The sequence below is a fragment of the Delphinus delphis genome, chromosome 2 (assembly GCF_949987515.2).
Source record: "Delphinus delphis chromosome 2, mDelDel1.2, whole genome shotgun sequence".
NCBI classification, from domain to species: Eukaryota; Metazoa; Chordata; class Mammalia; order Artiodactyla; family Delphinidae; genus Delphinus; species Delphinus delphis.
Window position 1 is genome coordinate 138,671,106 of NC_082684.1, and position 18,374 is coordinate 138,689,479.

An 18,374-nucleotide genomic window follows, 5' to 3' on the forward strand; every position below is an offset into this window, starting at 1 on the left:
TGATGTCTGTAGGAAGCACAAAGGGGAAGATTGGCTACAGGGATGACAGGCAGGAACGACATTAGTCTATAATGTAAATGCTCACCTGGGCTTTGGAAGCTCTGTTTTGCCCACGTTTGCTTCTTCCCCTTCTGATCCTTCTTCCTCATTTTCGAGTTTTCCATAATCTCTTCCCTCATTCCCTCCCAGCCTTGGCAGTGCTGCTTTTCTCTCTGTGTCAGTATGCCTCCTTCACTAACATTATGTAGCAGGCATATTGCTCCCAGGGTGTTGGGGAATTTCTGGAACAAATGGATGATAGCAGCTGCTACACATTTTACCAGCAAGGCCAGCAGGGCTAGGTGTGCCCCTAAGGGGAACTGGGAAATACTTGTTCTTCCTATATAGGCGAAGGACCCACCTGAACTAAAATGAAAATCCAGGTTTAACATTGCTGTTCAAGTGTTTAATTGAATAAATGCCTTTGCATAAAATAGCTGTTCCTTGTAAAATGCGTAGTTTAAATAGCCTTCCTTAGGTAGGTGTCAATACAGTGCATTTGTGTCGAAGTTAACTATTAATTATAGTTACAACCATTGTAATGATTACTCTGTGCCTCTGGCGGTTAGACTAGGAAATGGTGAGCTTCTAACCCATTCTCCGTCCCATTAGATAGTTAAATGCAAGACATTTTTGAGTTGTGATTTATTTCAACATGTTAGTATGGAAGGAAACTTAATTGGTAGTTTTGGGTACTACTATACCCCTTCCCTCCCGAAGGGCAGAATGATTCGTTTTGCTGTGCTTTCTTGGACGTTGTCCTGAAAAGTGAGGCTTTTATCGCTTCCCTTTGGGAAGATTTTATTTCTTTCCCGTTAAATTCCTCTCCTAACATCTCCTCCATGGTCTTCTCCTAGTCACATATACCTTCTCATTGATATTGACAGCTGTCAAATAGAGTTTCACATCCTGTTTGCTCATTATACAGCCAAATAATGCATTTGTATATTATTAATTGCTTGAAACTTTCTCATGATCCATGAATCATTTTAGTGGTAGTTGTAGATTTAAAACTCCTCCAGTATACTTCAAAACATAATTGCTTAAAGCCTGGTGCAGCAGGCTAGGCAGAGCCTCATGAGAATCCTTGAGACCACATTATTGGTCCATGCTCCAGGAGCCCTCTGTCTACAGTCTTGAGCAAACCAGACTTGGCTACTTTGAGCCACTGACATATAGCAAACCTGTCTGTTAGCCATGCCTGTATCATAGTTACCATTTTTCCCTCTGGAAGCACATTGTGGAAAGGCAGTTGTTTTTTGCTTTTGTTTTTGTTTTAATTTAATTTAATTTATTTATTTTTTATACAGCAGGTTCTTAGAAAGGCAGTTTTCTTACATCTTGTTCTTTTTCTATTCAACTTCACAATAAATATGTTGTGGAGCCATCTGTCTGTTTGCCCCCATTTGGATTAGCAGTGTTTTTAATCTTATCTAGAGCTGATCTAAGGATGAGAAGGTTGAATAACTTTTGAACCCTAGTGGCCATGGGTCATTACTAAGCTGTTATAATTTTGAATTTATTTTCTTATCTTAGCCTCTCATCTCATTACATTTGGTGGTGTTTATCTGAGACTACTAAATGTATTTGCAAGTAAAACTTTCCAGAACAGATGTTTTGTACATATCTAAATATATCATCTCTACTACATTTCTTGTTTGTTAGTATTAGAAAAAAATTGAGACTATCTAACAAATCCTGCCAGTTTGAGTGAAACAGTCATTATGTCCCGAAACATATTGGACCTCCCATGCTTAACACCTCTTTCCAACTAACTTTCTCTCTTTCTTCTCTACAGGCTGATACATTAAAAGAAAGATATCAAAAAATTGGTGACACCAAAAGGAATACTCCCATTGAAGCTCTCTGTGAAAACTTTCCAGGTAGGATGCTGAAAGGACACTCCAGCCAGTGTGACTGAAGCTTTGAAGGAGGTGGAGACCATATCTTAGTATTTCTAGATAGTCTCCAGAAAATTTACGTTTCCTTTTATTGTTATTTAAATCAAGATAGGTTTTATCACTTTGATTTGGTCCATAAAGAAAACATCAGTGTCGAATAGTCTGTACAGATATTCCTTGCCTGGCCCAAAGCTTCTCCCCATGAGAAGCATTCAGCTAATGAGCGTGGCCTTTAACCTCTTTCCTAACAGAGGAGATGGCAACCTACCTGCGATATGTCAGGCGATTAGACTTCTTTGAAAAACCTGACTATGAGTATTTACGGACGCTCTTCACAGACCTCTTTGAAAGGAAAGGCTACACCTTTGACTACGCCTATGATTGGGTCGGGAGGCCTATTGTAAGTATCTTCTTTTTAACGTTCTCACCTCAGACCAGCACTGTCTCACTACCCTTGCCAGACTTTCTGCTTAAATCTATGGGGGAAAAAAAAACAACATTCCTTTGACTGTAGACGTTCCATTTGCCAGTCTTTTCAGGGTGATGCCAGGGGTCACTCTCACTAGAGTAAAAAAGGAGTTACTAACTGTGTTTTTAAGATTATGACCACTGTGTCCTAAGATATCAGAATTTAAGTCAGTTTTTAAGAAGTTTTCTTTGAATGATCCAGGAGCTGGTGCTACATAAGCTATTAAGGTACTTGATTTCCGTCGGGTGGAGCCCAGCACCAGAGGAAACTTCTGAATTTTTTCTTCTGGCCTTGGGTTCACAGGGCCTTAGAGCATACTAACAGTCATCACTGTAGGATGTTATTTTTCTTTTCGAAGGCAAGCTACTCTCCAATGAACTATTGAGGACCAAACTGTCTCCCTTTTGCAGATAAGCAAACTGAAAAGGCAAGAAGACTTGAAACTGGCCTTGGTGTAATAATAACAGTAATAATAATTACTACTGTTCTGTTAGAATTAGAATGATGCTGTCCTTTGCGGAGGCATTAAGTTGGACCTGTTTTCCCCATTTGACTTTTTGTTATGTATTTTTTCAGCCTACTCCAGTAGGGTCAGTTCATGTAGATTCTGGTGCATCTGCAATAACTCGAGAAAGCCACACACACAGGGATCGGCCATCACAACAGCCTCTACGAAATCAGGTATGTGTTGGACCTTCATTGTTTCAGAAATCCCCCTTCTTTGTGGCTAATATTAAAATCCAAATTCTTCAGCTTCTCCACTTAAGCGTATATACTGAAATTAAAGACAAAGGGCTTAGCGTTACTCACTGTTGTGGTGCGGCATTCCAGCATCCCTCAGGGTTGTGTAATAGCACTGAGATGTGGCCAGGTGTCTTACATGAAGCATCTGCTCTAGAGAAGCTGGGCCTGTCAAAATCTGTTGGCTGAAAGGGACAGTCTGCCACAGGCCCAAAAACACACTGGATGGACAGGGTAGCCCACTTTGGGTCTCATCTGCAGTCCAGAGTAGAGCTCTCACCCATGCCGGTTTTCCCTTGCTGATTAAGAAAGGTGGGTAATTTGGACTTCCAGCTGACATAGGCATGGACTGGCATCTCCACCCCACCTCTGTCCCTATATCCAGGTTAACTTTATAGCTGGCCAGGATCTGGACCTGTAGTGAAGATTCAGCTTTGCTTTAGGCCATTCCAGAGAAGGCCGTGTCATCCATCCTTCAGTGATCATGGTTTGGGAAGCTAGTGGTTTGGATGAGAGGCTTCTCTCAGCCTAAAGACAGAGGAGGCAAACACCACCCCCTCCCCTGCCAAAAAAAAAAAAATCAACAAATTTGACAGCATTTAAAGAAAGGGGTAACTGATTGGGAAGTAAATATGACAGTTTTAATCCTCATTACCCTATATATTGCTAAGAGGAAAATGAGTACCTCAATAGATAAAGAAGCAAAGAATAATAAACAGATAACACACACACACATAATCATATCAAATTAGCTTGTTCCCCCCTCATCCCTGACCTCACAGACATTTTTACAATAAAATGCAAAAAACACTTATGTCACAGATGTACATGTGAAAGTACATAGGTTAAAAATAGAATATAGAATCCAGGTGCCCCCTCTAAAACAAAAACGAACAAAAAAGTAGTATATTTAGGTATACACACACACACATACATACAGTAAAGTATGTACACAAATATAGATAGACTCACCAGTGAGTACATACTTTTGGCATGTATGTGTGGCATGTTGGGGAAGAAAAAAATATGTGAAGGAAGGAAATCTATGTATTAGAGAGTAGATAAAAGAGAGAGTAGGTAGGCAAAAAGATGGGGTTTAGCAAACTATGACCCCTAATTGGGTCCAGAGTTACATACTTTAATCAGAGTACTTGGCTAATGATTCTATTTTGACTGACTTGTGATTTGACAGCAGAGTACTGTTGACTTCTGCAGTCGTTCTCCCCTACCCGCCTTTTAAAAAGTGTAGAGTGCACAGTTCAAATGACATTCTCATGCATTGCTCTTGACTTTGCAAATTGTTACAAATTCTCTAGAAAGTAATTTGATAAAGTTACAATCCTCTCTGATAGAATAATTTTACTTCTTGGAATCATAATAAAACAATCACAATAAAACAATCCAAGATACAGATTTACTTATGTGCATTAAACTGTCACGGTGCTATTTCTAGCAAAGTTTTAGAAATGATCCACCTATCCAATTATAAGGGAATGGTTATGGATCCGCTCAAATTTTTTATCAAACTGGGTTATAATAAAATGAATTGTAATGCATTTATTCAGTGGAATATTATCTAGCCACTTAAAATAATATTTAGGAAAACTTGTAGCAACCTGAAAATGTTTATGGTTGTATAGTAAAGAAATCACAGTACAAAATTAGAAACACCTCATAATTTTTCTGAAGGGGAAGGGAAAATGAGAAAGTCAGTGGGAGGAGATAATGCCAAAATATTAACAGAAGTAGTGTTGGAAGTTGTAGTATTGTGGGTAATATTTTTCCAAACTATTCTTTTTTTTTTTTTTCCCGCGGCACGCAGGCCTCTCACTGTTGTGGCCTCTCCCGTTGCGGAGCACAGGCTCCGGACGCGCAGGGTCAGCGGCCGTGGCTCACGGGCCCAGCCACACCGCGGCATGTGGGATCTTCCCGGACCAGGGCACGAACCCGTGTCTCCTGCATCGGCAGGTGGACTGTCAACCACTGCGCCACCAGGGGAGCCCCTACAAACTATTCTATAATGGAGTTATGTTACCTTATAATGAAATATACATTTAAATAGTAAAGGTATGAAAGAAATAAAAAAATAATTTAAGTAGTCAGTGAAATCATAACATACCTGCCCATCATAAATATTGAATACTTATTCAAATAATTCAATATTTATTTGAATAAATATTCAAATATTTTTAGAATATTTGAAAACTAAAATATGTGTTTCCTTTAGTTTCCCTTGTCTTTTCTGCTTCAGTGAATTCATAATCAATGTTGCTGTTTTGAATGAATTTTAAAGGTATGGGGAAAAGAGATGGTTGAAAACCTAGATTTCCAGGGTGGAAAATGAGGTCATACCTAGTATCTGAGTAAAAGTACAGTGAATTTCAGTGTACTTTCAAGTGAAAAGTCATTAAACCCAGGTATGTAATTAGGAAATCTCATCTACAAGGCAGTAAGCTTCTTTTTGAAGACTTGAGTCTTGAAAGCGTGTTTGATTTTTTTTTTTTTTTCTTTTAGGGTTTTTAGTATCCCATGGCTGCTAAGGGATTGAAATTCCCCACATCAGTGCAAATTTTATACCTCCTTTCCAGCAGGATTCTGAATTCTAATGGGGTAGAATTCTTTCTGCACTGTGCACTGTGGGTAAATGGATTTCTAGTGTCTTTTCAGCCTTTACACTGTATCTTAGTCTGTGGTCTCATTGCTTTGGTTCCACCTTCAGGGTTTTTTCCTTATGCTTTTTTTTTTTTTTAAGATTAATTCTTTGCAAGTTTTGAAATCAGCCAAAGAAGACACTAAAATCTCTCCTTGAGAGAGATTGAAAGGTATTAACTTTAGGGACAGCTAACCTTTCTTCAGCAATTTTGACTCTAAATCTAGCTAAGGACTTGCTATGTGAAAGTGTGTCCTGGAGATACCAAGATAAGTAGGGAGTCCTTGTCCTCAAAGAACTGACAAGCAGATAAGCCAGGTGGCCAGATAACTTACAACACAAGGCAGAACAGATAAGCATCCCAAATCACAATCTTTAGGGACTGGAAGGAGACTTTTCATCTAATCTGAGCATGACAAAGAATTTCATGAAAGAAGCTGCATTTGAAGTGCTCTTAGAAGAATTGGGTGGAAATGAAAGAGGCATTCCAAGCAAAAAGGAAATATGAGCAACAGCAAATTATCTAGTTGCATTTTGCTAAAATATATTCTGTGAATAAAGGAGACAAGGCTAGGAAAATAGGTTGGAGCCGTTCGATAAAGCTCCTGAAATGCTGGGCTACTGGAGAGTTAGTGCTTAATTTCAGTAGGGAATAGGTACTAAAGGTATTTGAACAGAGGGGTGATAAGATCAAAACTTTGCTTTAGAAATCTTTCAGCATAGAAGGTGGTAATAACCTGGCAGCCAGCATGGAGACCAATAAGACAGTGAGTTCCCTTGAGAGGTAAGGGGGGTGCATATGGACTGTAGTGGTGAGAATGAAATAAAATTGAAAAATGATACAGGGATATAATCTATCAGAATTGGGAGCTCACATGTATGGCAGGGTTGAGGGAGAAGGATGGGTCAAAGCTGTTGCTGTGCGCTTCAGCTGAAGATGGCTGGCAGGCAGAGGATGACTCTCAAAACCTGAGAGCTCTTTGGAGATGACATTGATGATAATGCTTGAAGAGCCTACTTATTCTGAATAAATCTGCCCATCACTTGTGTGATAGAGGAGAAGCATGAGGAGCTCAGAACTTGGTTTTAGCTTATCCCAAGCCTTAGGCTGCAGGACACTTAAGCTTTTGGGGGCCTCAGCTTCCACAAATGTAAGCCTTGTAAGGGCAGAGATTTTTGTTGTTTTGTTCACTGCTGTATCCCTAACCCCTGAAAGAATGTCTGGAATAGTAGGCACTCAGTAAATAATTGTTTGAATGATGAATGAATGAATCTGTCAAATGAGGAGTTTAGATGAAATCAGATATTTGTTTAAAATATAGATTTTTGGGCTTCCCTGGTGGCGCAATGGTTGAGAGTCTGCCTGCCAATGCAGGGGACACAGGTTCGAGCCCTGGTCTGGGACGATCCCACATGCCGCAGAGCAACTAGGCCCGTGAGCCACAACTACTGAGCCTGCGCATCTGGAGCCTGTGCTAGTGAGAGGCCCGTGCACCGCGATGAAGACTGGCCCCCGCTTGCCACAACTGGAGAAAGCCCTCGCACAGAAACGAAGACCCAACACAGCCAAAAAAAAATTAATTAATTAATTAATAAGGAATAAACTAATACTGTAATTTCAAGATGTTTCCCTCTATCCACCCCCCCTTTAAAAAATACATATAGATTTTTATTTAACCTTCCAAGAAAAGTAAATTTTAAACTTTTCTTCCTACTTGTTTTTTCTGTTTCCACAAAGAGCCATCCTGCCTTGTTTGGCAGCCAGAGTAGGGCTGGATTGTCTGCTCAAAGGGAAGGGTTTGAAAAAACACAGCAGGATCTTGCTGCAAAGCAAGTTCAGGAGATTGTATTAGTTCTCCTCCACCATGATGGGATTTTTCAGGGAAAGTTTGCTTTGCTGGTCGACTGACCAGCATACTGAATTGAATTGAGTATCATTTGGTTCCTAGATACAGTACTAGAGCCCAAACATGGTGGCCAGAGAACTGCATTTAAACTCACCTATATTGAATCTGTCTGGTATTTTAATACCAGGTGCTTAAGATCAATTTCTTTGAACATTAATTTACTCAGCTAGAGAACTGTAATTCAGTCATGAGTTTGGGTAGAATAAATGTTCCTAAAAGCTAGATCCACTCAAAAGGATCCCAACGGGTTAGTCTTTTTTGTCATTTTACCCTTGGTATTTGTCCTTTGCCAGTTCCAAAGATGGTCAATCTTGCCATGACTCAGGTTCCTCTTAAAGAATTCTGCATTACCATTCATCAGGAAGACGATGAAAACTTTACTAGTTCTTCCTATTTCTACCCGGCAAAGCTTCCCTTGCATTCGCTGATCAAATTCGATCAGGAAGTAAGTCCTGCCACTATCCAGATAGCTCATATTAAAGTGCAGTACTGTCGAAGGTCTTATGCAGTGTGTTTGTTCGACACACAACAAAAAATATATAAATTTATATATATATATAGCATATTGCATTGATTAGCACGTGCATGCAGCAATACACTTCCTTTCAGAACCTCTAGCTTGTGACAATCCTTACTCAGGTAGATGCTACACAAATATATACTACTGTGGTTCAGCAGTTTTGATAGTTTCTCTTTTCTCCCATAGACCCCTTTTATTTGGTAGATTTTCTGTGGGCATTTGAAGAAGGGGTACTTGGCCTAAAAGGTTAGGGAGAACAGATCTGTTTTGAGGTTGGAAAGAGTCATATTGGCCATCGAGAATTATTAAATTCTACCAGACATGGTATCCTACCCCTGATAATATTGAATCCTCAAATATTACTTATTCATTTTTATAGGACCAGCATATGTTTAAGGGAAAGAATGTCATATTGAGTTCTGAAGAAGATATACCCCAATAAAAGAGTAGTTCAGATTTATTCTGTTTGTGTCTAGGCTCCAAGGGATTAGATTTAAGTCCAGTAGCCTTAAAAAAAAAAAAAAAAAAGGAAAGCTGATGAATTTTCCATTCCCTTCCTTTTACAGAGTACTTCTTTGTTTTCAGCGAGGTTCAGAGTTTGCTAGTTTAAGGAGCAGATGAGTTTGCTCAGCGATCACTTGCCTACTTCTGACCCGTGTGTGATTTCCTGACTTGCTGCCTGCTGTCTAGCAGGAGCTCAGGTGTGGAGATTGCACACTCACCCTGCCCCGCTCCAGCACAGAGCTCAGTGCAGAATGAGCTGTGCAGAAGGAGGTCCCTCCTTTCTGGGACCTTAATTCCAAGGGGGATATTAGAACAAGCAAGTGCAAAACTGAAGTGCAGTCCTTTTCTTAGCTTCTCCCACTCTGTGACCTAGTCTTTGCTGCTCACCTCTGCTCCTAATTCTCTATTCCATATTAAAAGTTTTCTTCCTCTGTCTGTATGCATTGTTCAGTATTTTGTATATCAGCATATACCCTGTATTTTGAGGCATCTCCTTGTAGGAGGTGATTCCAAAGTAATCTTACCTAGATAAATCATCATTCCATAGGGGAGGTGTCTTATGCCATTTTGAGTAAGAATAGGGCAAGATTTGAGTAGAGAATTTCAAACCTCTAGGATGGTTCCTGTGATTTTTTTTCAGAGCTTCGCAGAATTGATGCTGCTGTCTCTGTGGGCCTATATAGTATTGGGCTTGGAAATAATCCTTCCAGGTTCTTATCAGTGATTTTCAAATATCGCTGATATTTGATCAAGTTTGTAGAAAACAGGAACTCACTATTGGTACACCTGACAGATTGCACGTAACAGTCCCTGTCTGGCAGAGGAAAATTGGTTCTATTTCATGAGCTTAATGGAGAAGTTTTTGATTTTGTTAAAGTATACACTTTAATAACTTTACCAACTTTTTTTCATTTCATACCTGAGGTCTAACACATAATATAGTGTACTTAATATACGATATTAAAATTTTGTTTAATCTTGGAAGTGTGGTAAGACAGAATGTAGTCAAGTGTATTTATTACTAACCTTTTGGTACTATTGAGTCTCTATTCTTGTTAATTACGGTTGAAGACTGTAATTATATAAAGAGGCCTAGAAGACTGACATGAGAGGCCAAAATGTTCTGTATAGATGGCAACTTTTAAAATATTTTAAGAGCCATGAAGTAAAATGGATAAAATCCATTTTATGGATGCAATCAACATTAATTTTTCAAAATAACTTTACATAAAGAGTAGGATTTGGTGATCTGTTTGTTACAACAGGAGGAAGATATTTGCCTGCCTTCTGCTTCAGAAAAGTAGCTTTATCTCCAGTAAAAATTTGAGAGAATTTTCAAGCCATAGATGGAACTGGTTATCTGAGGTGTTTTCAGACTGTATTTTCTTGCCCTCCTGTTAGTGTCGTTCTCTGTCTGACTGTGAATCGCTGCCAAATGATTGCTGGGAGAGACTTGCTTCCTCTGCCCTGGGCACATGTGGTGGTTTTGACTTTTTACACTAGGCTTCTATGTTTTCCCTTAACTATTTTTTGTAGCTTTGCCTTTGATTTATGTTCTGCTAGGTTGCTGCTTTTTTGATTTCCACATTCACCTACTAGACAGTAAACTAAGCATTTCCACGCAGGTGATGCAATCACAGCTGAAGATTTTAAAGCATTATCCCAAGGAATTCCCACTACTTGAGATTCCTGCTCCTGCCTTTGGGGATTTACACACTCCATTTGGACCTTTGCCTTTCAAGTAATGCAGAGAGATTGGTTTTGTTGAATGACTCTTCTACCCATGGACGCTCCTGATTGCTTTTTAGATAGACATGTTGCATGAATGATTTTTAAGAATGAAGGGTTTACATGCCGATCTCCTCTGCTGGTTTGCTTGGTATAACTGGCTCCTGTGCTGATTATGCCTAATCATAACCTCTGTGTATACAGCATTGCCTAGAGTACCTTTCAGGAACAGGTAGACTAGCAGAATTCTGTAGTTGTGAACATTCCTTGGTTTCATTTAGTTTCTAGGCACTCAGTTGCTTCCTAAAACTGGCAGATGAACACTTCTGCTACATCAACCTCTAGATACCAGTCCAGGCCCTTAAATTCCAGAAAAGAATAGCCATAGAGTTTAGTATTATGGTGAAAGTAGTTCCCAAAGTAATAAACCAACAACCCCAGGTTCAGGTCTGTCCCTTGGTTTTGTTGCTTTCAGTGGATACAGAAGGCATTGGAGAGCAGTAGAATGGTGCCATGTGTTCTTCACTTGTCACAGTGCAAGCATTTATGAAGCAATCTGGAATGCTAGCATTGTTTTTCTTTCCTCAAAAGATAAATAGAACATTGCATTGAGGATGGAGATGGAGTGTAACTTCTGGGCCTTTGAAAAAATGTCTTGCTATTTTCATTTAGACAAAAATGTTAATTATTCCAACAAATTACCTATTTAGCTAGAATTAATATAAACAAATACACAGCCCAGGGAATCAGACAGTAGCATCAAATCAGACTTCTGACATGTATTTCAGTAAAAATAGAAATAATAGCTGATCCAGCTGTCCAGGGTTTTGTTAAGCTTAAAAGCATATGAGTGTTTTACATACGTTTCATCTGCCCTAAAAACAAATGCAAAACAGAGAGCGTTCATGAGAGAAGTAATTGCACTGAACATGTGTCATGGAACTCAAAACGGCAGCAAATGACTTATAAATGTCTGGATATTTTTTAAGCATTTAAATTTTTTGAGAACAGACAATTCTATGTAGTAGTTTAGGAGCTTAAACAGTCTACTTAAATATTACAAAAAACTCCTAAAGTCCTAGAGAGAACTGAAGAGGCTATCACTAATAGATATTAGTTATAGATATTACTCGTAATATTAGAAGAACAGTTATATTCTCAAATCTCCAGTAGTGAGAATAAATGAGATTAAGTGCTCTGAGACATGGATGTTGGTTTATAAAATAGTTGTGATTATGTTATAAACCACAGTCTTATTTTGGAAAAATGAAATTTTTTGAACTTCTAAACTGAACTTCTGAACTTCTCGGCAGAATTAATTGGGGTGGGGAGATATTTTGAGTAGCTTTGATTCTGTCAAATGTGACAGTATAAAACTAAACTCCTCTTTTGTAAGAGTATGTAGCAAGCAAGTTAATACAGTTGCCTTCTTACAGAATATGCTCATTCCCTGAGGAATATCAGAAAACGTGGCCAGGATCTTTTATAGTGCTGTTACCCATGTCACCTCATATTCCATTACTTAAAGAAGATGAGTAAGTTGTAGCTGGTGTACGATGCTTTTTTTGAATGGGAAAAGCCTTTCTGATGATTTATAGATGAGCTTTAAACAACTCTTGTCAATGAGTTACAGAAGGGGGTGAGTGAAATGGAGCCTCAAATTACTACTACTTCGGTCTTCCTTTTCTTTTTTATAGAATACAACATTTATAGCTGTGAACATTTCTAATATTTATAGCATCCTTACTGGTTTTCATGCAGAGCAGCAATATCACGTCCCAACCCCTGCTGCTGTTTATATCAGCAGCAGTTAAAATTTGACTTACTAATCCCTCATTGCTGCCTCTCCAACACCTCATTTTTCATTTTTGTAGAGCCTTAGGACTGTTACAGCTGAGCATCATGATGTTAACACCTCCTCAGCCATCTGGCACAGGGGAAGAGGCACCTAAACAGATTCTTCAGAACAAATATCACATAGGAGCAAGATCAGAATAGTGTGAGATCTAAAAAACAGGTAAAGAAGGAATGAAGAGAGCCTGAATGACAGCAAAGGTGAAAGCAGAACCCAACGAGGTTTTGAATTGCAAGCCCTCCTTTTGCTGGGAAAAGATCTGCCTTTTGCTTTATAGAAGAAAATAGTTCATAGTAGTCTTATCTAAACTTTTTCTAATTCCAGACTAGAGGCTGTTAGCTAGAGGAATCTGAAAAACATTGTAGCCTTATTTCCCCCCATCTTTTCATATTCTTGACCTGTGAACCTGCTTTTGAAGAGATACTTTGTTCATCCTTTTAGATAAGAAAGCATATTCCAGCTACTGCTCATTTTATCGTAGTTGAAAGTCTTCTGGAAGTTTATGTTGAGGGTAGTGGGCTCCCTATTCAAGGAAAAGGCGTATTACCTTGATTCCTAATGCTGGGAATTTTCTATATTGACTACTGTCTATTTAGATAGATAGTTAATTAGTGAAATGACTTGTAAGTATGATTATTCCTTTGTCCAACAATCCTAACTTTCTGAATTGGGTCTGCTTAGTGGCTACTGAAATTTTACTAATATGGAAGCTGAAAGGTGATTCCAGCTTTTGATAGTTTTTATTTTTTTTAACCTCCTCTTTTGGTGATCATTGTTTTTCTGTGTGTAGGCAAGGATGGTATGCTAGAGACAATTACGTGTTGGCTCATTAGGCTGAAATGAATGTAGCCAAGCTATCTTTTTCTCAGTGCTTTGCAGCAGTTGTTCAAAATCCAAAACAAAAACAAAACCCTTAGGGACACTAATGTACTTGATTTTGATATTGCTTGCTGTTGCTTCACCTTTCCTTCCGTATCTTGCTCTCATGCTTCCTAATGCCTGAGCAGACTGCATCGTCAGAGCGCCGAGGAGAGTGGGAAATCCAGCCCAGCCGGCAGACCAATACCTCGTACCTGACGTCTCACTTGGCTGCAGACCGCCATGGGGGATCAGTGCAGGTACTTACGGCCTTTATTGCCTTTTCCTGGCCCTCCCAGCTTAGCTGGTAGAATGTTGGCTTGCTTCTGAAACCCAAGTTCCTTTAGAATGGAAACTTACAGCGAGGTTGAGCTGCTTTTATAGTGAACTGAATATCTCTGTGCTGATTTTCTACCTAGGTGGACTTGTAAGACTCACTTGTTGAGATGATTCTGGGTAGTTGTCATTGACTAAGAAATATCTATATGACTTCTGATACTGATTCCTGGTTAAACTAATCCTACAACCTTGATCCACTCATGATAGACCATAAAATAACGTCAAGGTAGAAGTCTGTTAGTGTCAAGTCTGGGAACTGCAAAGAAATATTTAAAATAAGTATTTTGGGGATAGAGGACTGCATATGTAGCTCATTCCATGATGATATATGCCCTAGTACATAAGGTGAGATTGTTCATTGGTCCAACTCAACCGTTTATGAGTGGGAACCCAAGAAGTTGGGCTATTTCTTTTTTTCTCCCTAGAATAAGTGTGGTCTTAGAGAATTATTTCTGATTTCATTTGGACTGTTCTGAATCTCTATTCTCTCTTGTACTTAAGAACACCTTGCATCTCTTAACTTTTCATATATGTCACTGTTTTAATAATCTTTACCTGAATATTTTTCTCATAGTGGTAAGTGACACCACCAGTTGGGGCACACAGGTGAACCCAGAGCTACCAAATGTAAATTCTTATAAAGGGATAGGCAAGCCTTTTTCACATAGAAACCCATCTTGATAGGCTGATTGTTTAGGATATGCCTTTACATGGAGTGACTCACTGAAGATTGTGTTATTCACAGGAAATTAGGAGACAGTTTTGTCCTCTAAACCAAAAATGATCTCATAGGAACATCTTACAGGTAAAAATGATGGATTGAACACACCCACTTCTGAAACAGCACTAAAAAATGATAAGGAGATTTTTTTTTTTTAAGGTATAAATCCATATAAGAATGGAGAAAACAGGCTTCCCTGGTGGCGCAGTGGTTGAGAGTCCGCCTGCCGATGCAGGGGACATGGGTTCGTGCCCCGGTCTGGGAAGATCCCACATGCCGCGGAGCGGCTGGGCCCGTGAGCCATGGCCGCTGAGCCTGCGCGTCCGGAGCCTGTGCTCCGCAACGGGAAAGGCCGCAACAGCGAGAGGCCCGCGTACAGCAAAAAAAAAAAAAAAAAAAAAGAAATTAATAGTGATTGCAGCAAAATAAATTGTCAGTATTCCAGATATACAAATAATGCTTACTTTTTAATTAAGTTATTCTAAAATAATAAATGGAAAAGTATATAAATGATAGTTTCAAATACTAATAATTTGTTACATTCGTTAGGTTCTTTACAGTTTTTCAAATTGCTTTTTTTCCTAAACATCATTCTATTTAACTACCATAGTAATTATAAGGTAAATAGGACGAAGGTGGTTATCGGCCTAATCTTACAGAATTAGAAACCAGGGCTCAAAGAGAATGTTGATGGTAGAGCTAGGCCTGGAATCCAGCTCTTGGGTCACCTACATTAGGTTTTTGTTCCACTGCTCATCTAGGCAACTGTTCAGTGGTTTGACGAACTGTACCTTCAACCTGAAATAATTAAGTGGATGCTCTAGAGACCCAGATTAGTTGCCATTGATTCCCAAGTATATTCTAGGTTAGACAGCTGGTGGTAAGGTTACCATTTGTGCCTGATTTGTTTGAGACCAGATACTCATAGATACAGACAAGATGTCTAGTCTGTAAAATGGGGATAACCTCTTCCTTAGATTGCTCAAGGACATTGCTTGTGGGTCAAGCAGCAACATAGTAAGGAGAAATTAGAGAGTATGAGACATGCAAAACACTATAAGCAAGTGCCGTGACCCAAAGTCACCAAGTAATTCACAGTGGTGATGCTTACTATTGCTTTGTTCACATCAGTAGAGGCCAAGACATTTTATTTAACATCTTGTCTAGTGTCTGAATTGTCTACTAAAAAACTTACTGTGATTTCTCCTTTAACCCTTGTGCTCACAGAATGAATTTACCAGCATTATCACTGGTGTGCAGCCAGAATGTGCCCACAAGAAGCATATATAGGCTGAGGAAATTAACAGGACAACATTAGCATGACAGGCTGTGGTTTCTCCAGTCTGTAAACATTCTCTCCTCAACTTTTCATTTTGAAATTTTTAAATCTACAGCAAAGGGCTGGGGCGAGGCGGGGGGTGTGCAGTGAGCCTGTGTGTATCCTTAACCTAGATTAACAAATGATTGACTTTTGCCATATTTGCCTTAACTCGGGAGGGGTATGTTTTCTAAACTATTTGTAAGTACATTTTATCCCAAAATACTTCAGCCTGCATCTCCTAAGAATGAAGCCATTCTCTCATGTAACCAACAACACCATTGTCATATCTAAGAACATTAATAATTCCATAATAGCTAATGGACAGTCATATCACATTTCCCCCAGTTGTCTCCAAAATTAATTTTATAGTGTTCAGGATCTAATCAGGGTTCTTGCATTGTATTCGGTTGTTATGCCTGTTGTCTTCTTCAATCTCTTAGTCTCTTAATCTTTTAAAATCTATAACAGCCATCTCTGTGTTTAAAAAAAAAAAAAAAGATTTTTGAGGCATGTCTTTTTTGAAGAATCCAGGCTTGTTGTCATATAGAATGTCCTGCATTTTGGATTTGTCTGGTTTTTTTCCATCATACTTAGATTCAGATAAAACTTTTTTTTTTTTGGCAAGAATACTATGTAGATAATGTTATGTAGTATTCATCATATCATGTCAGGAGACAAATAAAGTTAGGTTGTTCCATTGATCAGAGATGCTAAATTTGATCACTAGCAGAAACTTGGGTCTCCCCTGGGTTAAGTCCAAGTTTAATATTGTATGTTTCCTTGACTAACTGTACAGCATTGTTTTAATTTTTTTAAAGCTTGTATAATTAATAAGAGTAATAAATAGTTCTGGTTTAGAAATAATGGTGGGTATAGACTTCTGGTGAGTAGTATTCACCTTGTCTACCCTTTCCTCAAAGACTCCTTATACTAAACATTTCCTTCCACCTTCCTCTTTGTAAGTGTGCAGGAAATTTTTGCAAATTAACTGCTAATGAGGACCCCAGATCTAGAGGGAGATTAGAGTAAACATTTATGGAGGGAGAATAACAGTACTATGAACGTTTATTGAGCCATTACCGTGGACCATGGCACTGGGCTAAGCACTTTCTGTGGATGGTCTGCACAGTAACCCAGTTAGGTAAGCAGCATTGTTTGCCCGTTTTACAGATTAGGAAGCTCAGGCACAGAAAGAGTGAGATCTTGCCCAAGGACCCACAGCAAGTAAGTGGTGGAGCTAGGGCTCAGAGCCAGCGCTGAGTAAATCCAGAGCCCATTTCTCATCTGCTGCACTGTGCTGCCTCCATTACTGTGTACCAGCTGTTGTACCACACACTCTCTCATGCATTTTCTTGTATAATTCTCACATCAGTCTGTAAGCAGCAGTCTCATATAGATGAAAAGTTACTTACCCGAGGGCGTATGGTATCTGAACCATTTATCCTATTTTGTTGTTCTCTCCCATGTTTCAGCCTTTTAACAGCAGAGTAGTTTGTCCAGCGAGGTCCCTTTTCCCACTTCCCAGCACCCACATAAACAGGAATCATGTGCTGGAAATGAAAGCAGGTGACAGAAGCAGCTGCACAAGCAGGAGAAGCCTGATCGGTTCCACCTAACCAGATGACAGGAGTGAGAGCCTTCAGTTACAATTCGGGGACCGTCAGTGAGAAATGGGATGACAGTGAACCTGAAATAAAGGTTGTTGAAATAAGACTGGTCTTCCAAGGGAAAGTGTTTCCTTACTGTCTGCCGTCTCACCAGAGAGGATATGGCAGTCTTAATTGAGTAACTTCAAACCGATGGTCCAAAGCCATGAAGAAATTTCTGAAGGAAAGTGTGATTGCTTATAGTTTTTGATGCTCACTATTGATTTCCTTTTTAGAATTTTTTTTAACATCATCACTGAGTCTGTATATAATTATAGCATAATAAACTGAGAGGAATAGAATTAAAGACAGTAATATGACCAAAATTTTTTTACGATTTTTGTGAGGATTAAATTGATATACACACACACACAACACAATGTAGCAGAGTTCCTAACACAGAGTAGGCATTCAGTATGAAAGTTATCATCATTATATAGTTAAATCATTGAGTTTTGTGTTCTCACATGATACGGGTCTGGGAACATTCCCTAAGTTAGGACATTTAGCCCCCCAACCCAGGAAAACAAACATTCCAAACACTGCCTGGCTGTCACCTAAGCTAGAGACCAGATCTCCCTTAGTGACCCTCTGTGGCACTGGCAGGAGGCTCCGATTACTGCGGTGTCAGTCACACTCTGTCCTTCTGTTTCAGGTGGTTAGCTCAACCAATGGAGAGCTGAATGTCGATGACCCTACGGGAGCCCATTCCAATGCACCAATCACAGCTCACGCCGAGGTGGAGGTAGTGGAGGAAGCTAAGTACGTTCATCTTTCAAGGGGGCTCTTGAGTTATAGGTTGAAAAGCCTTTTCTGTCTCTTCCTCTCGTGTGCTGCTCATTTCAGACTGGATACCTCATGCTTGTGCCCACAGCTTTCTTCCTTTGGCCATTTTATTTTTTGCATGGTACCTTAAGGCTGCTGCTGCCCTTCTTTAGCTGTGATTTCTGAGAAGACAGTCACATTTTTAGTCCACGTGGATGAAAAGGCATAATGAACTAAAAGAATCCTGGTATGAGAGCTACAGCAGATAGCAGTCCTGAGCCTCTTGGGGCCCTGGAGCCTCTTGCTCCCTAAGGGACACAGAGAGAAATCTACTTGTCTAAGCCATGGGCCATGCTGAACAGCATCTGATTTCTGGTTCTTGGCTAACCACTTTGCATCTATAGTCCTAG

At 39.4% G+C, this 18,374-nt stretch overlaps 1 protein-coding gene across 2 annotated transcripts in view; it reads left to right on the forward strand.

The window, feature by feature from the left end:
- CSNK1G1 (casein kinase 1 gamma 1) overlaps window positions 1-18,374 on the forward strand; it is a 149,354-nt gene that overhangs the window by 122,247 nt on the left and 8,733 nt on the right. The window contains exons 8-12 of one of the 2 annotated variants that reach the window (XM_060005791.1): window positions 1,838-1,922; window positions 2,192-2,340; window positions 2,986-3,090; window positions 13,322-13,432; window positions 17,855-17,961. In XM_060005791.1, coding sequence (XP_059861774.1) covers window positions 1,838-1,922; window positions 2,192-2,340; window positions 2,986-3,090; window positions 13,322-13,432; window positions 17,855-17,961 — 557 coding nt within the window. Of the gene's footprint in view, window positions 1-1,837; window positions 1,923-2,191; window positions 2,341-2,985; window positions 3,091-13,321; window positions 13,433-17,854; window positions 18,146-18,374 lie in introns of those variants that run through there. The other variant, XM_060005790.1, reaches the window with a different exon arrangement.